At 37.6% G+C, this 27,364-nt stretch overlaps 1 protein-coding gene across 1 annotated transcript in view; it reads left to right on the top strand.

The window, feature by feature from the left end:
- The window catches only part of LOC140146208 (translation initiation factor eIF2B subunit gamma-like), a 29,295-nt gene extending 5,338 nt beyond the window's left edge, over window positions 1-23,957 (top strand). Inside the window, 12 exon segments of the mRNA XM_072167989.1 lie at window positions 846-1,048; window positions 1,837-1,958; window positions 1,961-1,996; window positions 2,396-2,564; window positions 4,606-4,714; window positions 9,789-9,887; window positions 11,214-11,347; window positions 12,870-13,057; window positions 15,449-15,523; window positions 16,869-17,017; window positions 18,263-18,366; window positions 21,028-23,957. Of these exon segments, the coding sequence (XP_072024090.1) occupies window positions 901-1,048; window positions 1,837-1,958; window positions 1,961-1,996; window positions 2,396-2,564; window positions 4,606-4,714; window positions 9,789-9,887; window positions 11,214-11,347; window positions 12,870-13,057; window positions 15,449-15,523; window positions 16,869-17,017; window positions 18,263-18,366; window positions 21,028-21,080 (1,386 nt within the window). The 5' untranslated portion in view covers window positions 846-900 and the 3' untranslated portion in view covers window positions 21,081-23,957.
- The last annotated feature ends 3,407 nt before the right edge of the window (window positions 23,958-27,364 follow it).

Raw genomic sequence — 27,364 nt, 5'->3', positions numbered from 1 at the left:
CTCCTTTAACTGTCTATGAGTGTGATGGTCGAAATATAATCATGAGGTGAAAGATGGATTGTTCCATTCCACAAGCCGGAACGGCGAGTGGAATGGAACAATACATCTTTCACCGAGTGATTATATTTCGACCATTACACAAATTTAAGACAGTTAATATTTGTTTTATATCACTCATGCATAGATTCTATTACTAAAATACTATTTAAGGTAGGAAATACATTTTTTCATCAACATAACACCATGTTTTGCCGTGATCATTGGTGATATACTTCACATTTTGGGGTCCACCCCATAATTAAATCGGCGAGTCCAAGAGTCAGCGCCTACGACGGTTTTATGCAGGCGCACTACGACAGAGCACTATGATAGTAAAGACTATCACACGGAGAGGGTGATGGTAAAAATGATAAATGGTAATCAACCAATGAACTGTCTAGAATTTATGTATGAGTGATATAAAATAAAATAGCCAGTGAATTGTGTTGCAATCATCGATGCTTGCAAAAAAGCACATGAGAGACTAAATAAATTGCTCTTGCACAAATTAAGCCAGAAGTTTATCTGTCAGTCTTAGTAGAGAACATTTCTTTGTATCAATACCCAGTAGGGTGTTTTTACTCTCAAACAATCTCTCTTTTTTAAGTTTTTGCTAAATTATGTCGGTGTTTTAGGGCTTCACGTACAATGACTCTAGTTTTGTCCATGGCATTGTTATATAAGCGCTCTCTACATGTAGTTTTTAGATTTTCTAAGGTCTCTAGCTGTTCATTTACCAATTGATTTATGCTGAATTGTTTCAATTCACAGTTCTTCGGTTCTTTTCTCTTTCCATATCTATACAGGTGAATAAATCTACATCTACCAATTCAAGAGGATCCAGTGACTAAGCCGTAGAGAATGGAGTTTCAAGCAGTGATTATGGCGGCCGGGCGTGGCTCTCATATGATGGACCTTACAGCTAGTATGCCCAAACCCTTGTTGCCTATAGGCAACCGACCAATGATATGGTACCCTGTGAACATGCTGCAAAATGCTGGATTTGAAAGTAAGTCGCAGATTTCACAAAAATTGCGCCCTGAGTTTTGGTAAAAGTCCAGTTTTTAACATGTACGCAATCAGCACCTGTAATAAAGCTTAATTCAGCATCTTTCGTGAATTTGTGATTTTGTATTTTAAAATTTAGTTTCAGATCCGGAACTTTATTCCAAAACGCAGAGGGATTTCTGCAAGAATCTGGGACTGTTTGGACCACAGCAGTCCCTTAACTTGTAGCCCTTAGCCCTTCTTATATCAATATTTGATTCACACAAAGTTTTATTGATGAAATTTTACCCCTACTTGTAAACCAAGACTGGGTTTACCTTTTGCTGGCCCCAGGGCATGGCAACATGATTGCAACCCCTACCTGGTGCCTGGTCAGTGAGCCATATTTCGCAAGAGCATGGTCAGATCGAAGATGGTGAATGCTAGCACGGCATGGCATGGAGTAACTCCTACATCACTGACAAAGCTACAAATGTAGATGCAGTCCAGAGGCCATGCACATAATAGATCTCCCAGGGGAAGAACCTTCCTCCCTCCAAAGGCTCCAGAGGTCATGCATATCATAGATCTCCCAGTGGAAGAACCTTCCTCCCTCCAAATTTAGCCTTTGATCCACGGCGGTGGATCAAAGGCTCTACATGTAGAGCAGTTGATGCCTGCCAGCTTCAAAAAGGAGGTTAACAGCTATCTAGATGCCAATCTGTCAGCTTTACTATAATGATAAAAGCTGTTGCCTTGATATATTGTGACATTAAAAAAATAATACAACTTTGTTTGTTACTATTTTAGGAGCTATGATAGTGACATTTGAATCAGTAGGTAGGGATATGATTCAAGCTATCTACGCTGCGGGCGGTATCAAAATCGACTTGGAGATAGTCACCATACCGAATGATGAAGACTGGGGTGCGACGCAGATTCATTACGCCATATAAGGGATAAAATCAAGGTTTGTATGGGGTACAGAGATACCAAATAACAGACATAAGATTTTGCTTCAGTTTTCTTGTAAGGGACATTATTAGGCAATCAATGCTGTGGGTTTCAAGGTAAAATTCTTTACCCTGTGTACCCTGTATTTTAGGGTTCGGTTAGGGTTATAATTTCTACATTACCGTCTCCCAACATTGAAAATTGGGGTGTGTGGAGGGAGAGTGTAAGCTGAATGTACATTTGTTACCGGTATACAAAGATAATGCAGAACTATCTGGCAATTGCATGCTTTTAACATCAATACTGCATGTGCCGGTGTGGCTACAAATTTCCGCCGTAAGTGTGGATGCCAAATTGATTGATTGATTGGTTTATTGATTGATTGGTTGATTTATCATTTATTGATTTTCCGCAGACTGATGTCCTGGTTGTGAGCTGTGATCTTGTCACCAATGTAGAACTACATTTATTAGCGGATGTACACAGGGCATATGATGCCACAGCAACCATATTACTCCAGTCTCTGAAGGATCAATCCGCAGAAGGAGTTCCGGTGCCAGGGACAAAGTCAAAACGAAAATCAGGTAGGCTGCATCTAAGTTAAAATGTTTAACACAGAGTCGAAAAAAGGAACCGGGATGCCCCTGGATCACAGGCTTTTGCTGATTATAAGAACCAGAGGCAATTTCATAATTATATAAACCAGGGGCAGTTTTTTTACAAATTGCAACTGTTTGTGTAGATTTGAATTCTCCTGTGTATCGTTGAACTGACTGCAATATTCTTATTTACAGTAATGTATAATACTTGACCCGTGAACTCATATTAGATACCTCCAGAACAGTTTTCCTCTGGGAGGGTAATACAACTACCTGTCATGCCTGTCATATCCTACTCAACAATACAGGTTACTCACTAACCCAAGGTATTTTACTGTTAAAAAATATTCAGATCTCAAGTTAAGTGTTGACCAACTAGTATTTAGGCTCTGCATCAATGTCTGCCAGTGATGCGCCAAGGGGGGGGGAGGGGTTGGGTGCTAAAGGCCTAGTCATTCTTCCTCCCCCCAGTAAAAACCCAAAATTACGAAAATGTCCACTTTTAGCGGCAATTTTATGCAAAATACGAGGGGCAGTCAGTATGTTTTAAGAGTGGACTCGTGACGTCATACGTGGATTGTTTTCATGGCATTTCTCAATGATTACATAAACACTGTACCTTTGTCTTTCAAACAACACATGTAAAAATTATATCATACACATGATTACGTAACAGCATTAGCATAAAATCAATATACTAGGGACACTGCCAAATCACGCAAAAAGGCGGGCTTTTTAAATTACAGCAAATACACGTGTTTAAAATGTCCGAGAACAGAAAAGGTACAAAGGGCATAAGGCTAGTTTTTGGCAGCAATCAACACTAGATCCTCAGGTTGCATTTGATAAAATATGAGACTTGTCATTAAACTGTGGTGGAAATGGGACGTCTGAAAACTTCAACAACTTTAGTGCTTGAATGGAAGCAAAATTATTCTGCAAAAATGGCGTTAATGAAAAAGCAGTTATTATAAATGACATTAATTATCTCCAAAATGTAACAGACTAAAATATAATTACTGGTCACGTGTGAGAGCTAGTACTCAGTGTGATGATAACTGGTGCAAATCAAACAATAATCTGCGCATGCGTAGGTAGGATGACCGATACAACATGGTGGAAATGCACGAAAATGGCAAAATTCCATGTAAATAGGGCCTAAAATATTACAAAATGCTATGAAAATTTTAATTTTAATATTTATATGAATTTTTATGTATGATCTCAACCTGAAATGAACAGAAAAGTTTTAAAAATAAATTTCTTATTAAAACGATGGCCTCTCTCTCTGTACCACTACTTTTTGTATAAATGTAACAATGGTAGAATAACAGTTTTATTTTAATCACGGATTCAAATATTTTCTAGGAGACTCCGTTTTAATTTTTGGAGATTAGTCAACAGAACTGGCCAAAAAATTAAATTTCCACGTTGCTATTTTTGGCAATATCAAGATTTTTATAGAAAGAAAAGCCTTGTTTTTGTCAAAAATAAGACATATTTGACCATGCATTTTAAACAAACTAAAACCTTTACAGCCCAACAAACATGGTTTAATGAACTGGTAGTTTGTGTTCTATTACTGTTCCAAAAGGCAGCATTCTCTATTCTTTAATTCCCGAGAAAATATAAAAAATACAACAATACCTCATTTCAGCCTCTTATTTCCCTTAACAAAAACGACTCAATTTCACCAGGTGACTCTAGACCCTTGATTTTATGCTAATGCTGTTACGTAATCATGTGTGTGATATAATTTTTGCATGTGTTGTTTGAAAGACAAAGGTACAGTGTTTACGTAATCATTGAGAAATGCAATGAAAACAATCCACATATGACGTCACGAGTCCACTCTTAAAACATACTGACTGCCCCTCGTATGTTGATTTCCCCCAAAAAAAATTTTTTTTTTTAATCGCTTCCCCAATGACTCCTCCCTAAAAGCACCACACCACACAAACCTTTGCATTAAAAGAAAGGAAGGTCATTTTTTTACCATTATCATATTTTTTGTTTTGTTTTTCAGACCAGAGAGACATAATAGGTCTTGATGACAAAGGACAAAGGCTCTTATTACTAACAGCAGAAGCCGACATTGATGAAGCACTGTCAATTAGGACATCATTGTTACGACAGTAAGTTTTTCAAGAAATTGGCATATTTTTAAATTTTTTTCTGACCTGCACTGCGATCGGACACATTTCGATTCACTCCGAGAGAGGAACAGAAACTTTAGGAAAATGAGTGTTCAATGAGCTATTCCATTCAAAATCTATACCACCCTTGTGGAAGATGTTGGAATTATCCTCTATGGATAACTCACCTTCCTTTAGCCCTAACCCTACCCGTGGTTTTTTTGCTATCGGAAGGGAAAGAAGAAACGAAAAAGGAGAGAAGATGAGGAGATAAGTCACTTGGCACCAGCGTTCGAAATAGGGCCGGCCATTGGCCTGTAACCTTTTGGCCTGGCCGGTAACTTTTCTGACTCGGCATCTACCTGCCGGCCTGGCTGGCCGGTAACTTTTTAAGGTCACGGCCCGGCTGGCCTGTAACTTTTTGAGGCATATTTCGAACACTGCTTGGCACCCCCGGGATTCGAGCCTGGGACCCCTTGCATGCCACGCAGAAGATCCCCAGCATGTAGCTACACAGGTGACGTTGGCCCGGCCAACGATTCCCTGGGTATATATGACTTGGTCTGATTGCGTCATCAAGTCGCGTGGAATGCATGCACGCAGAGCGTTTTTAATAGTGAGCTTTAGTGAGTCCTAGTTGGGTTAGGGTTAAGAAGGCATATAGGGAAAACATGCATATAGCTTAACCCTAACCCTACCCGTGGTTTTTGTGCTATCGGAAGGGAAAGAAGGAACGAAAAGGAGAGAAGATGAAGAAGAAAGTCACTTGGCACCCCGGTTTCGAACCTGGGACCCCTCGCATGCCACGCAGAAGATCCCCAGCATGTAGCTACACAGGTGACGTTGGCCCAGCCAACGATTCCCTGGGTGTATATGACTTGGCCTGATTGCGTCATCAAGTCGCGTGGAATGCATGCACGCAGGGTGGTTTTAATAGTGAGCTTTAGTGAGACCTACAATCGCGGACATAAGTCGTTCGAACACTTGTGTCAAAGTAGGACTGTTTGAGACCGTATTTCTGAAATACTTGACATATTTAAATTTCGCTTTATTTGACGTGAAGTCTGAACCATTTCCTACTACTACTACCCTCCCCCTGCCCCACCAATCAATGTTGGATGTTTCTAGGGGTTCATGACCAAAAAAACAACCAACAACATTGATCAGGGGGAATGGGGGGCATATTTGAGGTACCCATGTTAAAGTGTTCGAACAATTATGACCGGGATTGTATTGGCGATGTCAAAAAAAAATCATCTAAAATTGGTTTTTGGCTCATATCTTTAAAGCAGAAGCAGGTATTACAACCAAATTTGGCACACTTTATCACAATGATATGTGTCATATTTTCTGAATTGGACAGCATGATATTGATTAAATTAAGGGAACAGTCAATGAAAATGTGTAACACACCATGTAAACCTATGTGAAAACTGTTCTATTTTCAAGAGTGTTTTGCCTGCCAATTTAAAATGATTTAATAGAATTTAATGATTTTTTCAGATATTATTCCTGAAAGTAAGAATTTTATATACACAATAATATTTTCTATGGGGGATCTTTATATTTTAGGGATCGGTCAATATTAATATTGAATATAGGTGTTCTGAATGTAAATTAGGTACTTTTTTATGAGAAAAGACCACATTTTGATATAAAGTGTTAAAAAGAAATCATTTTCATTGCAAATATATCTCAAATGTGTACAATTTAATAAATATTTGATGTTAATACCAAACTTTGTGCTAAATTGATCACTGATTGAGTCACTGGAAGTGAATTACCACAGAGACAAGATTTATCTTCAGTAGATAGCAGGGTTTATCTTCAGTAGATAGCAAACCACTACACAATCTTTACGTCAAGTACAATCGTTTCGACCCATATTCACAGATGGAGGCGACTCCTCGTGCAATATGTTTTGGGAATTTATCCTCAATTCAAATATTAAAGTGAAAAACAAAACAATCAACTTGAATTTTCAAGATATTTGATGTAAATTTGATGTAAATGTCAAAATCCAAAACATCTTATTCAGACAAAGTTACTTTTGACTCAGCATTTAATGAAAAAAATTGTCAAAATATATCCATTTACTTTTGATTATTTTATTCAACAGTGTCAAAGCAATTTAATGTGTAAATGAGAGGGGACGACAATGACAATGGTTAAGTTGTCATACAGACCAAAAAACACATTATACGCGTACATTTAATGTGCATGTACGATTCATCATCATCATCATCATCATCATCATCATCATCATCATCATCATCATCATCATCATCATCATCATCATCATCATCATCATCATCATCATCCATACATACATACATACATACATACATACATACATACATAATTATCATACGTAGGTTTGGGCATACGTAATTATTTATTTACCGTAACCACTCAGGTATAAGCCCACCCCCTAGATGGCAGATTACACTTCAAAATTTGGGTGGGCTTATAACCGGGGAGGGGCTAGTACTTGAATTTTAGAAATAAGAAAAATCATCCCCATTTGTATATGCCCAAATGTACCAATAATTTCTATCATCTATGTCAATTTCTTAAAATTCTAAGTGTGGAATGTTAATTATCAACTGATATTTTTTTATATTGTTCTTGAATGTGAGAGAAAAGCATTGATTTGATTTAAGAACTTGGCCAAAATTTAGTACTGGGCTTATAGCCGAGTGCACCCTTGTTCCCAAAATGTTTTGAAAAATAGGGGGTGGGCTTATACCTGAAGGTGGGCTTATACCTGAAGGTGGGCTTATACCCGGGTGGTTACGGTATTTATTTATTTATCATTCAAACATACAACAAATCCGTATGCGAGTTAACGCATCATAAAGAATTCCTTCACAATTCCTTCACAATCACTATGTAGCAAGTCCTTCATTCAGTCTCGTTCCAAAACTAAGACTAAAAGTGAAATTTAAATATATTGTATGGACTTTGCATTCTAGGATGCGCACATGACGATAAGCCAACGTTACACCATACGCAAATCAATGCATCCCCTACTGTTAAAGATCTGATCATAGTGATTTCTATTATTCGATGAATATGGTGGTATATCGTTAATTTATGTGTTTATGGTGTACAAATCGACACAATATTTTCACAACAATATGGATTACCGATATGATCATTTCAGAAATTCATTTTTAGCGCAATATTGTCAATTTAAATAACATGATTAATATGACACTTCTCAATGCACAAAATCAAACCAAAACCACTGGCCTTCAATAGCTCAATCGGTTAGAGTGCTCTTGATATGCAGCTATAACGGGGCGGGTTCGAATCATTCCAAGTATTTTGTTTTCCTATTTATTAATTGTTAGAAATATTTCAGGAAAATTTTCTTTCAAATAACTTTGCAGAGCAACTGTTGTCAAACTCTTTTTTTTTTTCAACTAAAATGCAAAATGTCACTATTATGCGCAGTTTATTTTGTCTTCTTAGTATTTCAGGCAGATTCTCCTATACTCCATTTGTTGTGCTATAAGTTAATATGTTGTTTCATGAAGATCATTCATATTTTCCTGTGATTTATCCCTAAATCGTGGACTATACATATTTATATGAGTTTGAAAAAATCTTCTTGCACATTTACACATGGATTTTCTTAGAATGTGAATTTGCATGCTTTTTATGGTCCGGTATACATTTTCATTGACCGTTCCCTTAATTTACAATATTTAATACTGCCCATTTTAAAAAACTGAGAACATATTATTGTGATGAAACGTGCCAAATTTGGTTGTAATAGCTGCTTCCGTTTTAGAGATATGAGCCAAAAAACATTTTTAGATGATTTGTTTTGGACATCGCCAATACAATCCCGGACATAAGTCGTTCGAACACTTGTGTCAAAGTAGGACTGTTTGAGACCGTATTTCTGATATACTTGACATATTAAAATTTTGCTTTATTTGACGTGAAGTCTGAACCATTTCCTACTACTACTACCCTCCCCCACCAATCAATGTTGGATGTTTCTAGGGGTTCATGACCAAAAAATCAACCAACAACATTGATCAGGGGGAATGGGGGCATATTTGAGGTACCCATGTTAAAGTGTTTGAACAATTATGACCGGGATTGTAGTTGGGTTAGGGTTAAGGAGGCCTAAGTCTAGGAAAAACATGCATATTAACCCTAACCCTACCCGTGGTTTTTTTGCTATCGGAAGGGAAAGAAGAAACAAAAAAGGAAAGAAGATGAGGAGAAAAGTCACTTGGCACCCCAGGGATTCGAGCCTGGGACCCCTCGCATGCCACGCAGAAGATCCCCAGCATGTAGCCACACAGGTGACGTTGGCCCGGCCAACGATTCCCGGGGTATATATGACTTGGTCTGATTGCGGCATCAAGTCGCGTGGAATGCATGCACGCAGGGTGGTTTTAATAGTGAGCTTTAGTGAGTCCTAGTTGGGTTAGGGTTAGTGGAAGTTTGGGTTGAATCTTTCTCTAGAGGGTGTATAGAATTCAAATGTAGCCGCCTAATGTGTTCATTCCATTTGAAATTCATACTGTGTGGAATTTAAATGAAGCAGCCCAATTGAAGTGGAATTCCTTTCATCATATGAACTACATACATATTAGTCTACTTTAGTAGAACCTTTTAATTTACCATCCCTGCAAACTGGCCTGTTCTCCCCTCTGACCATGGAAACGCCATCTATCCTGTTCTGATCCAACAGCTATCATCTTCAATGTTGGTGGCTCACTCCGAAAACCGCTGTCCCCCGAGCACCATACAGCCCGAGGAAAAAGCTTTTTTCTTGGGGTGGTGCGGTTCTCCTCAGGGTGCAGTTTTCGGAGTGAGCCATCAGTGTTGAAGATTTAGCTGTTGGATCAGAACAGGATGAATACATCTACTTTATGTACTTAACTACACTTAATTTAGTAAATATGACTGAGAAAATATTTCACTGAGAATGGTCAGTGAACACACCTGTTCTTAATAATCTTCTCAGACCTCGCTACACTATATTCATAATCTAATTACCCGCATATGCTTTACCAATAAAAAGACATAAATTATGGGGTTTTTTTAGGCATCCTTACATACAGATCAAAACCAATCTCAAGGACGCACACATGTATATATTGAAGAAATGGGTGGTAGATTTCCTGGCTGAAAATGAAGCGGCAAAGTAAGTACCAATACCACCAATGGGTTATTCCAGTTGAAATCCATACACCCTATGGAAGACATGACCTTAGTCTGCCACACAGGGAGTGTAGATTTCAAATGGAGCAACCCATTCAAGGTTGTCTGCTCAAAAATGGGGTTTTCCAGTTGATGGGAGACATGACCTTAGTCTGCCACACAAGGGGTGTTAGATTTCCAATGGTGTCACCCATTCAGGGTCATCTGCTCAAAAATGGGTTATTCCAGTTGAAATCCATACACCCCTATATGGAAAACATGAAGATATGACCTTAGTCTGCCACACAGGGGGTATAGATTTCAAATGGAGCCACCCATTCAGAGTTAAGTTGTCTCCTCAAAAATGGGTTATTCCAGTTGAAATCCATATACCCCCTATGGAAGACATGATCTTAGTCTGCCACACAGGGGGTGTAGATTTCAAATGGAGCAACCCATTCAAGGTCGTCTGCTCAAAAATGGGGTTTTCCAGTTGATGGGAGACATGACCTTAGTCTGCCACACAAGGGGTGTTAGATTTCAAATGGAGTCACCCATTCAGGGTCATCTGCTCAAAAATGGGTTGTTCCAGTTGAAATCCTTACACCCCTTATGGAAGATATGATCTGAGTCTGCCACACAGGAGGGTGTAGATTTCAAATGGAGTCACCCATTCAGGGCCGGGGTGTAGATTTCAAATGGAGCCATCCATTCAGTGTCGTTTGCTCAAAAGAGGGTTATTCCAGTTGAAATCCATACACCCCTATGGAAGACATGACCTTAATCAGGATCTTATTAGTCTGCCACACAGGTTGTGTAGATTTCAAAATCAATTGATTTAAATCATGATTTAAAGGAGTATTTCGTGATCCTAGCATCCTCCTTTTATGACATTTTTAGTAGATATTCACGAAAAAAGCTTATTCCCCAAATTTCAGTTGATTTTGATTTTGCGTTTGCGAGTTATGCATGATTATGTGACACTGCTCTATAGACAATGTGTTGTAATTTCGTTCTGGTGTACCAGAACGAAATTCAAATTTGACGATATTTTTGCTAAACGAATTAATCTGCAAGAAAATGTTGGTACATAAACATTATGTAGCCAGAGGTTTCCAGTGGTATAAGAATCTCAACTTTTTTATGAGAAAAGTGGGGGGATGATGCTGTGGATCACCAAATGCCCTTTTAAATTAAATGATTTTAATCACTGATTTAAATCAAGTTTTTAACATACAGTCCAATATTCTCTTTATTGATTCTTTGATTGACTCTCTTTATTTCTTGCTTGATTTATTTATTTATTTATTGATTGATTGATTGATTACAGAGAACATTCCACAGTGAAAGGAGAGCTGATTCCATACTTAGTCAAAAAACAGTTCAGTAGACCCTCAGGGAAAGGAGACAAGAATGAAGATCAGATGGATTCAATAGATCCTATTCAAAACAACAAACAAAAAGGTAAGAAAACATCCAGTAAATCCAAGGCAGTTAAGCTAGTGCACCATGTCATTCCCCTCTGGTTTTCAGACATCGCTGAATCATAAGATCAGGAAATAACAGGAACCACCACAGAAACTGATGCCGCTGATGGCAAGAATTTTTGTACCACATACGTCAAAGTTCACTTTTCAAAAGGGCAAATTGTTGTTAGGATAACAAAACGACTTGTAGGAAAGTATAGATGACCTCAAAATGTCAAGTTGTTTGAAAATCAAAATGGAGAACTGGCACACTTGCAAGTGAAAATACAGCTTATTTAGCCAATGTCAACATGGGGTCATCGGCAGAAATATTTTTCTAACATATTGGACTACCAGTAACACCAAAACTATATGGTACTGCACAATATAACAGCAATGGAAAAAAGTGCAAATCTTCGTAATTTTTGCAGATAATTTTGACAAAAAATGATGTCACAGAAACATCAATCTCCTAATTTGCATATAGCTGCCATTTCTTCAGCTAGCTTGTCCAATTCCAAGGGATGCCAGTCATCTAGTCATGTATATGATATCTATCAAGCTTCAATTAGGGAACAAACCAAAAGTTTGATGATGTCCAATAAACGAAAGTGCTTTCATTATGAGGCTTTCTCCCTCTAACGTAAGGTTGAAATGTTGAAAATATCAACCGGAAAGGTCAACTTTGAGCAATGTCTTAACTAGTTTTGTAGGATGTCATCAAACTATTTGTTTGTTCTCTTACTGTAATAAAAATCCCTATTGTTTTACTCGGTTTCAAGGACTGTAAGTGTGTGGTAATGATAATATGTATGACAAGTTTTAAAGCAATATGGTAACATATGCTGTGGAGGATGCTCTCTTGTTTTTTCTGAAGCAACATACTCTACAACAAGAATCAAGGCACAGGGGGTACTTATTTTATATTTCCTCGGACTGCTAGGCTCAGCTTGTACTGCCTTCGCTCGTAAAATTTGCATGGCCCTATATGGAGTATACAGCTTAGTAGTGGTGCGTAGAATTGGCTTAGTACTCCATGGTACTATTTTTATTTAATGTTGCGCACTTCAGGAACACTTTTGCGGTTACTAAGGGTATATGTGATCTGCTACCACGAAGTAAGCATTAAGTTGCAAGTTGGTAGTTTCGAGACACCCTCGCTATTGTGTTGGTGTTCTTTGTTTCTTATGCACCTGTTCAAGCCAGTACGTAGTATGTCTGTTTGTCCTTTGTGAATGGGGGCACAATGGGCCATTCTCGGATTACATACTACTGGCTTGTACAGGTGTGTGGTAAACAAAGAACATCAAATCAGTCAGCCAGGATTTCTTGAAACTATCAACTTGTGACTCTTTGTGCTCATTGCGTGGTAGCAGGTCATCACATATAGTGAACTTGAGACTCAAATTACAGCCGCTGTGTACAGCTAATTTGAATGCTGACTTATTAAGAGTTGAACTTCACCAAACACCCTTCAAATCATGCGCTGATATAATCCATGCACACATACATATTTTCAGATATCGACAGCTACTACAGCGTGAACGAGTTGACAAAAACAGCGACGGAGATGTCGTCATGGAGTGAGTACGGTGATAGTATGTCTAGCGCATCAGATAACCATATACGATGTCACACACACATTATGCAGGAAGGCTTTTGTATGAGGGCCAATACAACTGCAGCGTATTGTGAAGTTAACAGACAGGTTAGTCTATTTTGGGGGCTATTCCAGTTGAAATCCACACTACCCCTGTGGAAGATTTTGGAAATATCTATCACAGAGGGAGTATGTTTTTCAAATGTAATTGGTCAGGGTTAATCATTTTGAAACCCATACTCCCCTGTCTTTACCTAAGATATCTTCCACAACTGGTATAAGTATTTCAAATGGAAGTTACCCAATTGTCTGTTGTATTCAAAACTTATACAGGGTGTAACAATATAATTTGTACAATTGCATTTTGACTTCTCAGGAAAAAACTAAAAGAGTCACGGCAAAAATGTAATATGCAATAGAATTAGTGATATCTTGGCTAAAAGAAGACGTTTAGTTGGTTTCTTTACTAGCTTGGGTTCAAAAGTTATGTCCGATTAATTAAATCGTCCAGAAAACGTGTTGGGCCATTTTTGCCATGTTAGCGTATATCAAGTTTGAACCGTGTAGATTGTGTTTATCGTGCATTGAACATCAAAGAACTGACACAAAAGAATTATAAGTGGTGTTTCTTCATATAATTAACATGAACTTAATAATAATATGATATTTCTTTAAAATCTATAAATGAAGTCATGAAATCTCTTTCAATTATCTTATAAATAAAGTAATTTTTCATATCCCTGAGATATCATTGGTAAAACTGAGAACAGTGTTTGCACCCATAAGTACAAAACAATAAAAATTTGAAATGAAGTTCAGCTGGGCTGTGCGACCACTATTGCCAGCATTTCTGTCAACAAATTTTACATACTTCTCATAGTTATATGTAATTGTATGCCTTGAAGGAAGGCGTGGGTTTGGAAAATGAGCTATATCTGATGGTTTCTGCTTGACCCCATGTGCTACTGAATGTCACAACCATAAAAATACGCTCTTCCAACAGGAATTGGGGTTGAAGGAGTTGAGCTGTAGCCACGATTTCTAGTAAATGAGGTTGTTATGTTAGTGCTTAGTTGTGACTTTCAAAAACTCAAGGAGATATTCTATTATGTAATCATTTCTACCACTTCGAATACCCCATTGTTTAGATTGACCTATCATAAGAGCACCGTCTAACTGGTCCATGGTTTACCTCTATTCAGTCACTTTTGTAACACTTGTAGACGAAAGTGGCCCAAGCGGTTTTAAGACTAGGTTACATAATTGGCTATATCTTCACTTGTACACCTACGATTTTATTGAAACAAAGCTTATCTGGTGGCTAAAGAAATTATCTTGATAGACATATTAATATCAAACCAAAAAAGAGGCGGCATACTTGTGTCATTCTATTTTCAAAATTGTACAAATTTTATTGTTACACCCTGTACTTCCTCTGTGGAAGACTTTAGCTAAATCTTCCACAGGGGTAATGTGGAGTTTAATTGAAATAGCCCATTGTTGCTAATTTCAAGTTAGCGGCATAAACAATGACTGAAGTTTGTAAGTTTTACACATTTTTAATTTTGCACAACCTGCAACTTGTACAAGTTCAGTTCAACAGTTTGCTGAACTTCAGGTACCATATTCAGCCATATATTTACCATTTTGTCAACTTTTGCTTTGTAAAAGTTGTGATAAAAGCAAAACCAGATGTTAAAGAGGAATTTCGTGATCCAAAGCCTCATTCCCCTATTTTTCTATTAAAAAAAAGTTGAGATTTTCATACCATTGGATTCCTCAGGCTACATAATGTTTGTGTGCACAATATTTCTTGCAGATGTATTTGCTTGGCACAAATATATCAAATTTGTTTTTATGTTAACAGAGGAAATTACAACATACAGTTTGTCCACTCTGAAGTACAAAGTGACGATGCGCGCGTATACAGCGCATAAACAGTGCGCAGTGCTGCGTCTCTCTGCTGCAGATATGCGTGCCTTCAAAGTCGGCACAATGCGTGCGTCCGCATCGGTACTTTGTACTTCAGAGTGGACTGACTGTAGTGGCCTATGGCGCCTATGAACTCCCAAATTCAAAATCAGAATCAACTGAAATTTTGGGAATACGCTTTTTTCATCGATATTTACTGAACTAATGTTTTACGGGCAAAGCGAAAGGAAAACAAATTTACCCATGGCGAGAAATGGACGATCCTAATTGTGTTTTGTCGTTCCGGGTAAGGTCATTGCTAGCTCCCTGCTGTGTGTGTTGTTGTGTTGGCATGGCCTGGGATCCAATAGATTACGCCGATTTTGTAAACATCTAGTGCGCGATTGAGTTTGATGGTCATTTATGTCGTGTATGTCATTCCATCAAGTAAACATCGGGAAAAAATCTTTGTGTCCTTGTCCTTTATGGCTTTCTCAGTCTGAGGGTAACATATGGATACAATAAAATGAGGATGCTAGAATCACAAAGTGCTCCTGTAATTGCTGTTGTTGTCTGTTTTCTCAATAGATTGTACAACAGAAACTGCTATATGATGATGAACCACTCACGCATCCATCGGCCAGTATTAAACCAAAAACAACTGTAAGTATGTACTAAAACCAATCATTCTTCTTAACTTATGTAAAAGAGCATTTTGAGATTTAATAAAAATTGCAGCCTCAATTTTAGTCAATGTCCAGTTTTTAACATTACACAATGTTTGTCCATATGTGACATGATCAAGGGGAATGAGTCACATGTCAGCAATTTTCAATGAGAAGTTTTTTACATTATTTTCTGCTACATTTTGATGCAATCCCCATCAAAATCGGACATCTGGTTACAGAGTTATGAGCAATTTATCAGTGGCTGAAAACAATATAAAACAAAAGAATTTGAACACTGTTTTTGCCAATATCTTAAAAACAATATTAGCGACATCCGACTCATTCCCCTTGATCATGTCACATATAATCAGCATCTGAAATAGTTAAACTTAATTTGGCGTCTTTGGTGTAAAATTCACGATTTTGTAATAAAGTTCCGGACAACACAGTTCAATATGACATAAATAATCATTGCACTTGTTTCCCTCTTGTTCTTGTTTCTAATATCTGGATGTTGTAAATTTTGTGAGCCAGTTATATTAAAATGGTAGCTACATTTATATGCATCTTACATATTGGATGGGCTGATAAGATAACATATTTATTAACCCTAACATAACACCCCAGGTACTTTTTGGCGAGGGGGAAGGAAAGAAGAAAAAAGAAGAAGTTTCTCGGGTGCAGTTTTGAACCACAGACCCATCGGGTACCAGACACATGCACAGGCCTACCTTGCCACAGGTGTCTACCTTATCTGGCTAAGCTTTCCGTGCCCATATGTCTGACAGTGCATAAATGTTGGCATGCTGGTCACTTTTGGAGAAAAAAGGAAAAGAAAAAGAACTTAATTACCAACCAACCGACCCATCTATAAAAAGTGGTCTGTGGACAAGCAAACAGTCTTTTTTCTTCTTCTTTTTTTTTTAATCCTGTTGCTTTTAAGGGGGTACTACACCCCTGCCCAATTTTGTGCCTATTTTTGCATTTTGCTCAAAAATTATAACGCATTGGTGACAAGTAAGATATGTATATTATAGGGGCAAGGACTACAACTACTGCACTGGAAATTTTATTTCAACATAGACAACAGTTGTGGAGTTACAAGCAAAAATGAGGGAAACCAATATTTGATCAATAAATCAATAACTACTTGACTTGAGTTGCTGATTTTTCAGTGCAGTGGTTGTATTCCTTGCCCCTATAATATACATATCTTACTTGTCACCAATGCGCTATATGTTTTGAGAAAAATGCAAAAATAGGCACAAAATTGGCCAGGGGTGTAGTACCCCCTTAATTTGCTTCATTAATTGTGTATATTTTATTTGCTCTTTATGTAGATCGGGCAAGATTCAATGGTTGGTGAAGGCACAACAATAGGGGAAAAAGACTCGGTCAAGAGGTCAATCATTGGCAAGCATTGTAGTATCGGAGATAAAGTCAAGATTGCCAACTCGGTTGTTATGGACCATGTCACAATAAAAGATGGGTAAGTTTTAATAGGGCTGTTCCATTTGAAATACACCTACCCCTGTGACAGATGGCACTGCTTCCTCAATTCCAGTTGAAGGGGGGATGGGCAAAGGGGGTAAGAACTTTCAAGGGGGGGTCAAAATTTCATGGAAATTGTCAAAAAAATGGTTATAAATAGTACAAAACAGGCCTAAAAGCATAATTATTAGATATTAGGACTGCCAGCATTCCACAGAGGGAGCAAGAGGGGAGGCAACACTTCTCACAGGGGGGTGGTGGGCAACTTCCCCCCTGCCCCACCCAGGTGGATTGTTTGTGTGTTTCATCTTAAAGCCTCAAGTTGAGATCCATTGTTTCCCAGGAAAATGTCAAAGAGCAGACCAGCACAGTAACATGCAGTAGCCTAGCCAGGGGAAGCGTGGGGGGGGGGGGGGGGCAAGTTTCCCCCAGAAGGTGTTCAGGGATAAAATGGGGACAGCAAAGAGGAGTCATTAAAATGGGACAATGAATTGACAAATGGGGATGAAAATTTGGCCCTCCCCCCACCACCACAATGGGACAAAAAAATTGACAAATGGGGATGAAAGTTTGTCTTTGAAAGGCTGGCTACGCCCCTGGTAACATACATGTTTATTTCACCTTGAAGGCATGGATAGTCTTGCAAAAAAGGGCTTACTTTCCCAGAGGCCATCCAATATGTAATGCAAGGGCTCCAACTGCCATCTACTGGTCAGTTTGTGCTCTCATTTCAACAACTGATTTTTCAAAGTGTGGCTTTAAAATCGTCTACTTGGAAAATGAAAATTTTAAATCCAGTTGGATTGTACACAGTATTCATGCAGCCTTGAAAATGTTGTTTAGAATTTCAAAATCTTCCACACCCTGAATGTTTTAATCAGGAATGGTTTAGACTGTGGAATTTTGTTGAAATTCCCAAATCTTCCTCAAGGGGTGTGTTTTATAAATGGAATAACAGATTGTATGTGTTCATGCTTTTAAATCATGGTGTTGGCAGATGTTGAAAATATCTAAGAGCACACAAGTAATACATTGGCTACAAAGTATTTCTCCGAGATAAATGCGTTCCGGAAAACGATGTACACAGCAATTTTATCTTTGATATATGTCTGGATATTCTAAAAAGTTCAGCTGAAATAGTTATTTTTATTTAATACATGCACAGATCAGCAGTCTTAGTGCTAAGGACAGACAGGTCAAAGGTCACATAAGTCATCACTATAATTTCTTTTCTTTAATACAGGTGCACTATACAGGGTAGTATATTATGTGGCAATACTCATATTAATGAAGGTGTAGAACTCAAGGATTGCATAGTAGGAAGCTCACAAAATGTGCCTGAGAAATGTAAGTCTTATCTACTTTTTTACAGTGCCCCTGATTGGTTAATTACATGATATAATCAGGGTAGTAGCGATACCCCCACAACAACATTGGATAAGGAGTCTGGAGTCTGGCCCAATTGCTTCGAAAGATAGATGTGCACTCCAGCCTGTGAACACAGGTTCACCCTCTATACCTTTGCTTCTATTGACTATTCTTACCATGTCTTTGATTGGCGAAGAGACAGTAATTACGTACTACCTCCTGCTGCGCGCTGAAGATGACATGCTATACATGTACTGTGTGTTGCAATGGCATGCTGCATGGCCCTGGCAGTATTATTCTGCAGAAACTGAAAGGAATAGTTTAGAGTATAATATTTTTTATGCCTCCACTAGAGGTATGTTTCCCGGTTGTCCATCATTCTGTACATCCAAGGTTGCAAGGGCAATTTCTCGGAATTGGTTTGGTGTATATCAGCTCAAGGAATACTTGTGTCAGAACAATCTTATTGAGTTGTATCAATCCGCTTATGTTTCCAATAGGAGCACCGAAACTGCTCTCCTCAAAGTGCAGAGTGATATCTTGAATGCTGTAGACAGGCGAGAGGTTTTTTCTTGTGATGCTTGACCTGTCTGCAGCATTCGATACTATTGATCATGTTTTGTTATTGCAACATCTTGAAAGCAATTTTGGGATTTCTGGTAAGGCTCTCCAATGGATGAGATCCTATTTAGAGAGTCGTGTGTACCAAGTTCAGATAGACGGTGTTTACTCTCATATGCATAAACTGGACACTGGGGTCCCCCAAGGCTCTGTACTGGGCCCATTGGGTTTTATTTTATACACATCTCCTGTTGGTAATATCATACATAAGCATGGACTTAGTTTCCATGTTTATGCTGATGACACTCAATTGTATATTTCGTTTGACCCTAGAATACCAGAAGCATGTCATACTGCTCTATCAAAACTTGAATTGTGTATCACTGAACTCAGCAATTGGATGACTGTGAATAAATTAAGACTCAATCACAGTAAAACTGAATTTTTCATTGCTGGAACCACCCAAGGACTGAACTAACTCTCTCCTGTTGAAGTCAAAGTTGGTAATGAACGGATTAAGCCCAGCACTTCGGTGCGCAATCTGGGGATGATTTTCGACGATCATATGTCCATGACTAAGCACATCAACAGTCTTATTTCTTCTGTCAACTTTCACTTACGGAACATCCGTCGCATCGCTAAATATCTTGATCAGGACACAAAACATCATGTCGTTCGCTGTCTCATTCTCTCACGCCTGGACTATGGCAATGCACTCCTGTATGGAGCCAAATCAAAGGACCTGGACCATTTACAATCTCTCCTAAACAAAGCCGCTAAACTTATTTTCTGTGCTGACAGGCGTGATAGCCCATCACCTCTCCTGGACACTCTACACTGGCTGCCCATACACGGGAGCGCATCAAATTCAAGATATGCATGTATGTTTTAAATGTCTTCAGGGTAATGCACCAGTTTATCTCACAAACTTTCTCACTCATAAACTCAAACCTGCTACAGGACCCATGACACGTTCTTCTTCCGATACTACTCTTCTCACCGCTCATGTCGGGAAAAATCGCATTGGAGATAAATCATTTTATGTTTCGCACCCACACTCTGGAACAGCCTCCCAAGAACCATCAGGGAGGCATGCACACTGCCTAGTTTCAAGAAGGTGTTGAAGTCTCATTTTTATCCATCATATTGACTCTGTTTTTGTTATTGCTTTGTTTTTACGGCGCTTTGATCAAGTTGGAAAGGCGCCCTATTAAATGTTGTTTATGTATGTATGTATAATGATGTGATTTGCTGTACAATGATATGATTTGCTGGAGGGGTGGCAATTAATTAGTGGTCTTCCAATTCTATTAGGTTTTTGTCACAATATACAGTCCAACCTCTTTTATTCGGCCATGATGGGACCAAGCATTGTCCGGATAAGTGAAAAATCCGGATAAGTGAAAAATCCGGATAAGTGAATTACATGTAATTCTGTATTGAAAGTTCCAAGGACTGAAATTGTAACAACAAAAGATTGGTTTAACATGAGCTAGTAGCACTAAAAGATGGCTTTAGAGTGCTTTATGTAACATAGATATTTCATTCTAAGCATTCAGAGCATGGAATTAAGGTGTCAAATCATCAAAAACATGTTTTCCTGTGAAGATTTCACAGCCGGATAACAGAGAGATCCATATAAAAGAGGTCCGGATAAGACAGGTTGGACTGTATGCTTATTTGGTAGATCATTTGCATACATTTTCCTAAGTGCAATTTCTCGGGAAACTGGTAAGGCATATATAAGTGATAAATGTGATTTGGAGGGATGGCAATTGGGGGTTTTCAAATTCTACTAGGTTTTTGTCATAAAATATGCTGATTTGGTAGCACATTTGCATTTTTTTTTTTTTTTTTGGAATTGGAATTTTTTCTCCAAGTGAAATTGCCCCAGTTAAAATGATGTGTGTCAAGGTGGAGGCATTTACGTAGAGAACTGCGCAACCCAAGAACTGAAATTTTGCATTACACAGTGATATTTTTCATTGAATTGATAAACAGTAGATTTAATAATATCTCACTTTCTGTCAAATTGTTTTTAACTTTGTTTTTTTTTTTTGATTTGTATCTTGATCACAGCTAAATTTAGCAATGAAGTCATTGGAGACTCAAACCGCATGATGGAAATATGAGAGAAAATACAGAATATGCATCTTGAACTTCAACGACCCATACAGTCTGCTAGCAGTGTTGCCAAAACTTTTCAGCGTCAAGGCATTGACTCGCCAGGCCGTGGTAAAGGATTCTCAAGTAGCCCAATTTTTTAAGCTTCCAAAAAGCGCCCACTACCAGATATTTGGGCGGATTTTCCCGAATTTAGAACGCAAAATACCCAATTGGGCGGAAAAGCACTATTGACTTTAAAACTTGGACTGGCAAAAGTAGCCCAATTTTAGGCAAGTAGCGGCATGCTTTTTTGAGTAGCGACAAGTGATCGCCAAGTAGCCTAATTGTGCACCTAAGGCGCGGCGTTGGCATCACTGTCTGCTAGCTACACTTCAATACTTTTGATGCTATGGCTGCAGCAAAATAACGCAATTTGCGCAACTAAATCGTGAGTCGGTGCTCTCCGGACATTTCAATTTGATTTTTTACACATGTGTGTTTCGTTTTGAAACATGCACATCATAAACTAGTAAGTGAGAAAGGAAAAGTATTAACACTAAATGTTGAAGAAAATTCCTTTTCGCTTTTTGTCATCGGTGAACTCCCTTGGGTGCAGCATTCAAATGACTATTTGATCCAGAAAAATTCTAGAAACACTAAATCCACCAGTGTTGGATTAATGCCTTTACTTCCAACCTTTTCATACTGGGAAGGGTAAGATATCTTCTCTGAATATAAACAGTGTAAGTTAATGGTGCAATTTTTACATCAAAATTTATTCCTTGTAAATCAGAAATATTATTAATAATAAGGTTGTTTAATATAAAAGTTAAACAATAGACTTGTAATGATAAAAGGGAACTGTAAAAGTACAATATTATCATGATTTGAATAAAAAAATGTGGCATGTCATTTTGCAAATTTCTACACTATTGGCAAAAGAAATATTTGTGAGCATGAACATTTTGTGAATCACTTTTCCTATTTCCTCCTTGCTCGACGGCAAAACTGATAAAAATGCATCATAGTATTTTGTGAATGCATGTCACTCACAACATTCTAAAAATGTTCATGCATGTGGTTTTCATTTCATGGTTTACAGCAGTGGTTCTCAAACTGTGCATTATGACCCTTTAGGGGTGTTATTTTGGTGGTCTCATGTCCACTTTTTCCACCTCAATAGAGGCCCTGCATGAAATTATCGATTGGCTCCAAACAAAGGATTTGAGCCGGTGTCCTTCACCGTAGTTATGGCGGAGTGCAGTCCATTCAATCAAATGTTGTCATCAACCTATTTGATCGTAGTGCAGGGTTATGTGTGTGAGACGAACTGTCACGGTAGATTGCAATCATGCTTTTGTTGAATGCATTTGAGTAGTCCGCCATATTTACGGGATGATATGTCACATGCAAGGCCTCTATATGGTGACTTTGGTGCCACCAAGAACAAAGTTTTCCCCCTCATAAACCACAGTAAAATGGATTTTATTAGCCCAAATGTGCTGAAATGTGCACATTATTCACATGGTGTGCTATAAACGGAGTAGACAAAGCGTTTAGAGAAAAGACAAAAGGAAAAGAGCTACACAGTTGGTCTTAGAAGATTCTTGAAGGTGGGGATATTTTCTTGACCAATGGTGGGTAACTCGTTTCAGAGTTGTGGCCTTGCAGTTTAAAAGGCATAATAGTCAGCTAGTTTCTTCGAACTAGGCACTTCAAATGCAACAACAGAATCAAGAGTGAAGTGCATAAGAAGTTTTGTGGGTCTGCTAAAAATGGAAGTTGGGGTCCAGGTTACTCAAATACCTATGATAAAAGTGGACATCCACCTTTAACAAATACTGGGTATAATACTCTAATATTATTGTGCTTACTCTTACAGTCTTAGTCATGTAAAGTGCCTTCAAATACAGATTTAAAATATTTTTTGATATGGAAATATTTACTCTCCAGAGCTGGGGTGTACATTTTATGTTCATTTTCAAGTTAGATCTTTAATATGAATATAATATGAGGCTGTTGTTTTACATTTCAGATAGCGGCATACGGGGGTAGTTTACCATCTGGATCGAAATACCGGGACAAAATTGGCCAAATGTGGTAGTGTCAGCCTTAGGGCCTTCCTTCAGCAAATTTGTGTGCCCATTTGTCTCGGTAAATAATTTTGGTAGCGGGTCAGTGGGATGATTTTGAAATTTTGCCCCTTGGCTTGGTCCCCCTCAGGCATGCCCCTGGTGTGAGAAGGAAGTTGAGTAATATGGTAGAATAGCCACATTTCAGTTGAGGTGCCAATGACATTTACAAAAGCATGAAAAGGCACCCATGAAGATGAAAGTATTATAAATAGCCATAATTTACAATTTCTGTCAAATTTTAATTTTGTTTATTCTTTCACAAAAATGCTAAAATTATATTAGTAATAACTGTCAGGAAGGTATTCCATTTTTTAAGCTGCAATAATGAGGTAAAATAAAAGAACAATCCTGTAGTATTTTAGTTATAGGGGAGATTTGCTATCCTAAATCAAAATTACAACAAACAAAATTGCTTTGGAATATGTCCAAAATAAACATTACAAAATATGACTAAAATCAGGTTTATGTTAGGACCTAATGCATATTTTTAAAAGGGCTTATATTATGGCTTTAAGTTCTGTTTTAATAACAAATAAATGTCTACTGTATCTTACATTATTCTGTAGGTATCATTCAATCACTTTTTGTTAAAAAAATTATAATAAACTTGGCGTAAGGAGAACTTGCTTCAAGAGCAACAATGTCTGTTCCTTTTTTGTCTGCCTTATTCAGTTCTGTGTGAACATTTCATACTGTTCCATGATTTCAACTGCAATAGCCTACTAAAGCACCACTTGCTAAAATAAGCCATCATTTTCAAGAGCCATATAGCCTTTTCGAGATATGGCGGACACAATACGATGGCGCTGCACAAAGTGGGTAAAGGCTTTTGAATTTGCCCGGTTTTACCTATCGATTGGATACTGCCCTCCTATTGCGTACGCCATATTTCAAAAAGGCGAATGCAGGCTCTACAGTAGCGTGTCCAGGGGGGGGGGCTTTGGGTGCTGAAGCCCCCCGCACTTTGTTAAAAATCATGTAAAATCAGCCGTTTTTGGCGATTTTAGCCATAAAGCCCCCCGCATAAATCGGAAAAAGGGGCTGAGCCCCCCGCAGGAAAAAAATCCTGGACACGCCGGTGCTCTTATCTAAGGTTTGATATCTATGCAGCTTAATCTTTTCATCAAACGATTTGTGCCATCATTGCAATGTTCATACATGGCGTATGGGATGGGCACACACCGACCTCAGGACTAACGTCGGTCACGATCAATGTAGTGACGTGCATGATTTGGTGACATAGGCACTGAAATGCAGAGACATGTGGGTTGGCATCGTTCATAAAATCAAAGTTAATTAGGCAAAAAAAAATCCATGTCTTCAAATGAAAAAAAAAAAGTTTTTGCTGCAAATTGGAATGGAAATTTACAGTGGGTCTCTCCGACACAAAAAAAAATCATATTTCATCTTATTCAAGAATATTTATGATCCCCTTTCAACCTGCAAATTAAAAAAGTATTAAAAAATGTGTGATGTTTTCTCCAGTAGTTTTTCACTAAGCTCGTTTGTTGTGTGATGTGTAAATGTTTACTACAGTAGTGGTTTGTATTATTTTTTGTGATTTTTTCTGGGTTTTTTTTGTTTTTTTCAAAAGTGAAAAAAAATCTCTAAATGCGCAAAAAAGCCATCAAAAACGAAATGTGCGCGCGCTCTCGGAAACAAACTTTTTTTTTTGGTCTATGTTTTGATTTTAATGTTACGCTGGTCCACATATTGTGACACTTTATTCAAGATCATAATTCAACATCAGGTAAAAAGGCCTATGCCAAATTGCAGGTATTTAAAGTTAATGAAGAATAATAATTAGATGAGTAAATTTATAAATAAATAAAGTGAGGACTGACATAGTCTACCAAACAAATTAAAAATATTATTGTTTTCATAATTTGAGCTATATATGCCATAGTCGAATTTTATTAAAAATATGTTATTATTAGTCATGATGAACCCATTTTGTTGAACTCAAAATTATACTGATGTTTATTAAAATTAAAGTATTCAATAGTAAAATGGTCATAAAGAGTTAAAAATATCAGATAATTAGTGACAATAAAAGTAACTGAATGCAACATTATCTTGCATAATTATAATGGCTCACTTTAATACTGAACAATTCTGATTTTGGAATCTACCAGTTTATAGCGAACCCCAAAAATTTGAGCCTGCTTTCCAGACTTTGTTAGCTGCACATCCCTCCCCAAACCCAAATTTTCAAATGTAAAATTAGTATTTTCCTATGCAGTTTTCAGTCTGTTTTCAACAGTGCTTGAGGAAAAGGAGGAGACCCTTTATGTGATTCTGAGGGATAAACCCGCTAGTGCAGTGCCATAAAAAGACTTAGTAATGATCCATGTCCTGTAATAAACCTATTTATTTCTATAAAGTTTTCCCAAAACATTTGATCCAAAGTCTTGTTTTTTTAATATGAAAAGAGAACAAAAAATTCATTTTACATGGCCTTATAATAATGTAAGTGTGATTTGGTGATTGTCTTCGATATGAGAGGTTATAGGTTAACCTAGCATGATACGCTATTATAATACCTGTTTTTCTTTTTTTGATTCGGAAATTGTTTGGAGGGCATTCCACAACTGTAACATGAATGGGGTTCTCATAAGTAGTTTATACTCTCAGATGATTTAATTTTATTTGACATTATATATTTCCAGTTCAAGCTCTTGTCAATAACTGTGCTTGCTGGCAACCTTCCAGTCTGAATTACTTGGATTTTTTTTAAAGACAAGACTTCTAGTTGTTGGGCTGCAGTGAGAAGTAGGGTTCCTGATGTAATTTCATGTGACATTAAATTCCAGCACAAGCTCTTGTCGACACAGCTTGCTGGCAATATTATATAGGTATAAATGGTGAATTCAAATTTGCCGTCAAACCGCATCATTTTATATATAAATCCCTTGTCCTTGAGTCAAGAAAGCCAAAACTGAAACTGTTTTGTCATAGCACTTTAGGGACCATTGACAAACACTTGTTAGGGGGTGGGGCCTGATGCAAAAAAAAAATCATCACAAAAATTTTTTTGCTCCCCCTTTGCAGATCTCAAAAATTTCAGGGACCCCCTTTTTGACATGAAAATCATGGGTCAACCCCACTGAAAAGAATATTATAAACTCAAGTTTCCCACAGGAAAATTTGTGGTCATTTTTTTCAGCCCCCCCCCCCCTAGGAGGGTCAAAACTTTTAAGGGCCTCCTTTTTGCATCGGGCCCCCCTAACAAGTGTTTGTGAATGATCCCTAAAAGGCAAACCTATGCTAGTTAGCCAAATTGGTCCAAACACTATACATACATAGAAAATTAAAAGAAAAGATAGGTCAACTTATTTTAAACCTACATAAATATGTTGTCTATACTTCACTTGACCCAAATATATGATTTATTTTTTGTGAATCGCACATGGTATTTTAGAGGGATTTTGATAGGAGTTCCACATAGAAAAGCTGCTCTATCATGAAATTATGCTGTTTTGTTTTTGCATTAAATGTTGGCTGAATGTTTTTGATGAAAGTCAATCTTTGACAAGATATAAGGCTAATGAAAGTCAATTCCCAGTTTCCCGTTACATTATTTTTCATGACTGTGTAGGTGACCATTTCATTATTCATTAATATTCATTATTTTATACCATTTCATTATTGCATCTGTTACAGGTGTAAACCAATAACTACCCATGTATACATGTGATAAATCACAGTTTACAGATGTAGTTTACAACCACATGAAGGTGATTGTACAACTATTATAAAAAGTTTCACAATAGTTTTTACGTGATGAGATCAGAGCAGATCAAAAAGTGCGGGACAGAGAATTGAGTAGGTATTCATTAATAATTCATTATTAACCATATACCATGCTACTACTGCACAGAAAATTCCTGAAAATCAACAGAAAGAGATTTATGATATATTTAAAACCACAATTATTTATTTGTATGTTAAAGTTTGTTAGAAATCAACATTTTATTCAAAATAATGAAATATTTTGCCAGCAAATTGTTTTTAGCGGAGCAGGGTAATGGGAAACTGGGAGTCGACTTTCATTAGCCTAACTTGTTGTTGAGCTGCTGTAAATCGGCATCATGAAAAAGGTCTGCGATGAGAAGTTGATTTAATTGCTGATTCAATTTCATGTGACATTTCCAGCTCCACAAGCCACTTTGGTT

The sequence above is a fragment of the Amphiura filiformis genome, chromosome 2 (assembly GCF_039555335.1).
Source record: "Amphiura filiformis chromosome 2, Afil_fr2py, whole genome shotgun sequence".
NCBI classification, from domain to species: domain Eukaryota; kingdom Metazoa; phylum Echinodermata; class Ophiuroidea; order Amphilepidida; family Amphiuridae; genus Amphiura; species Amphiura filiformis.
This window is presented reverse-complemented; position numbering and strand designations above follow the sequence as displayed.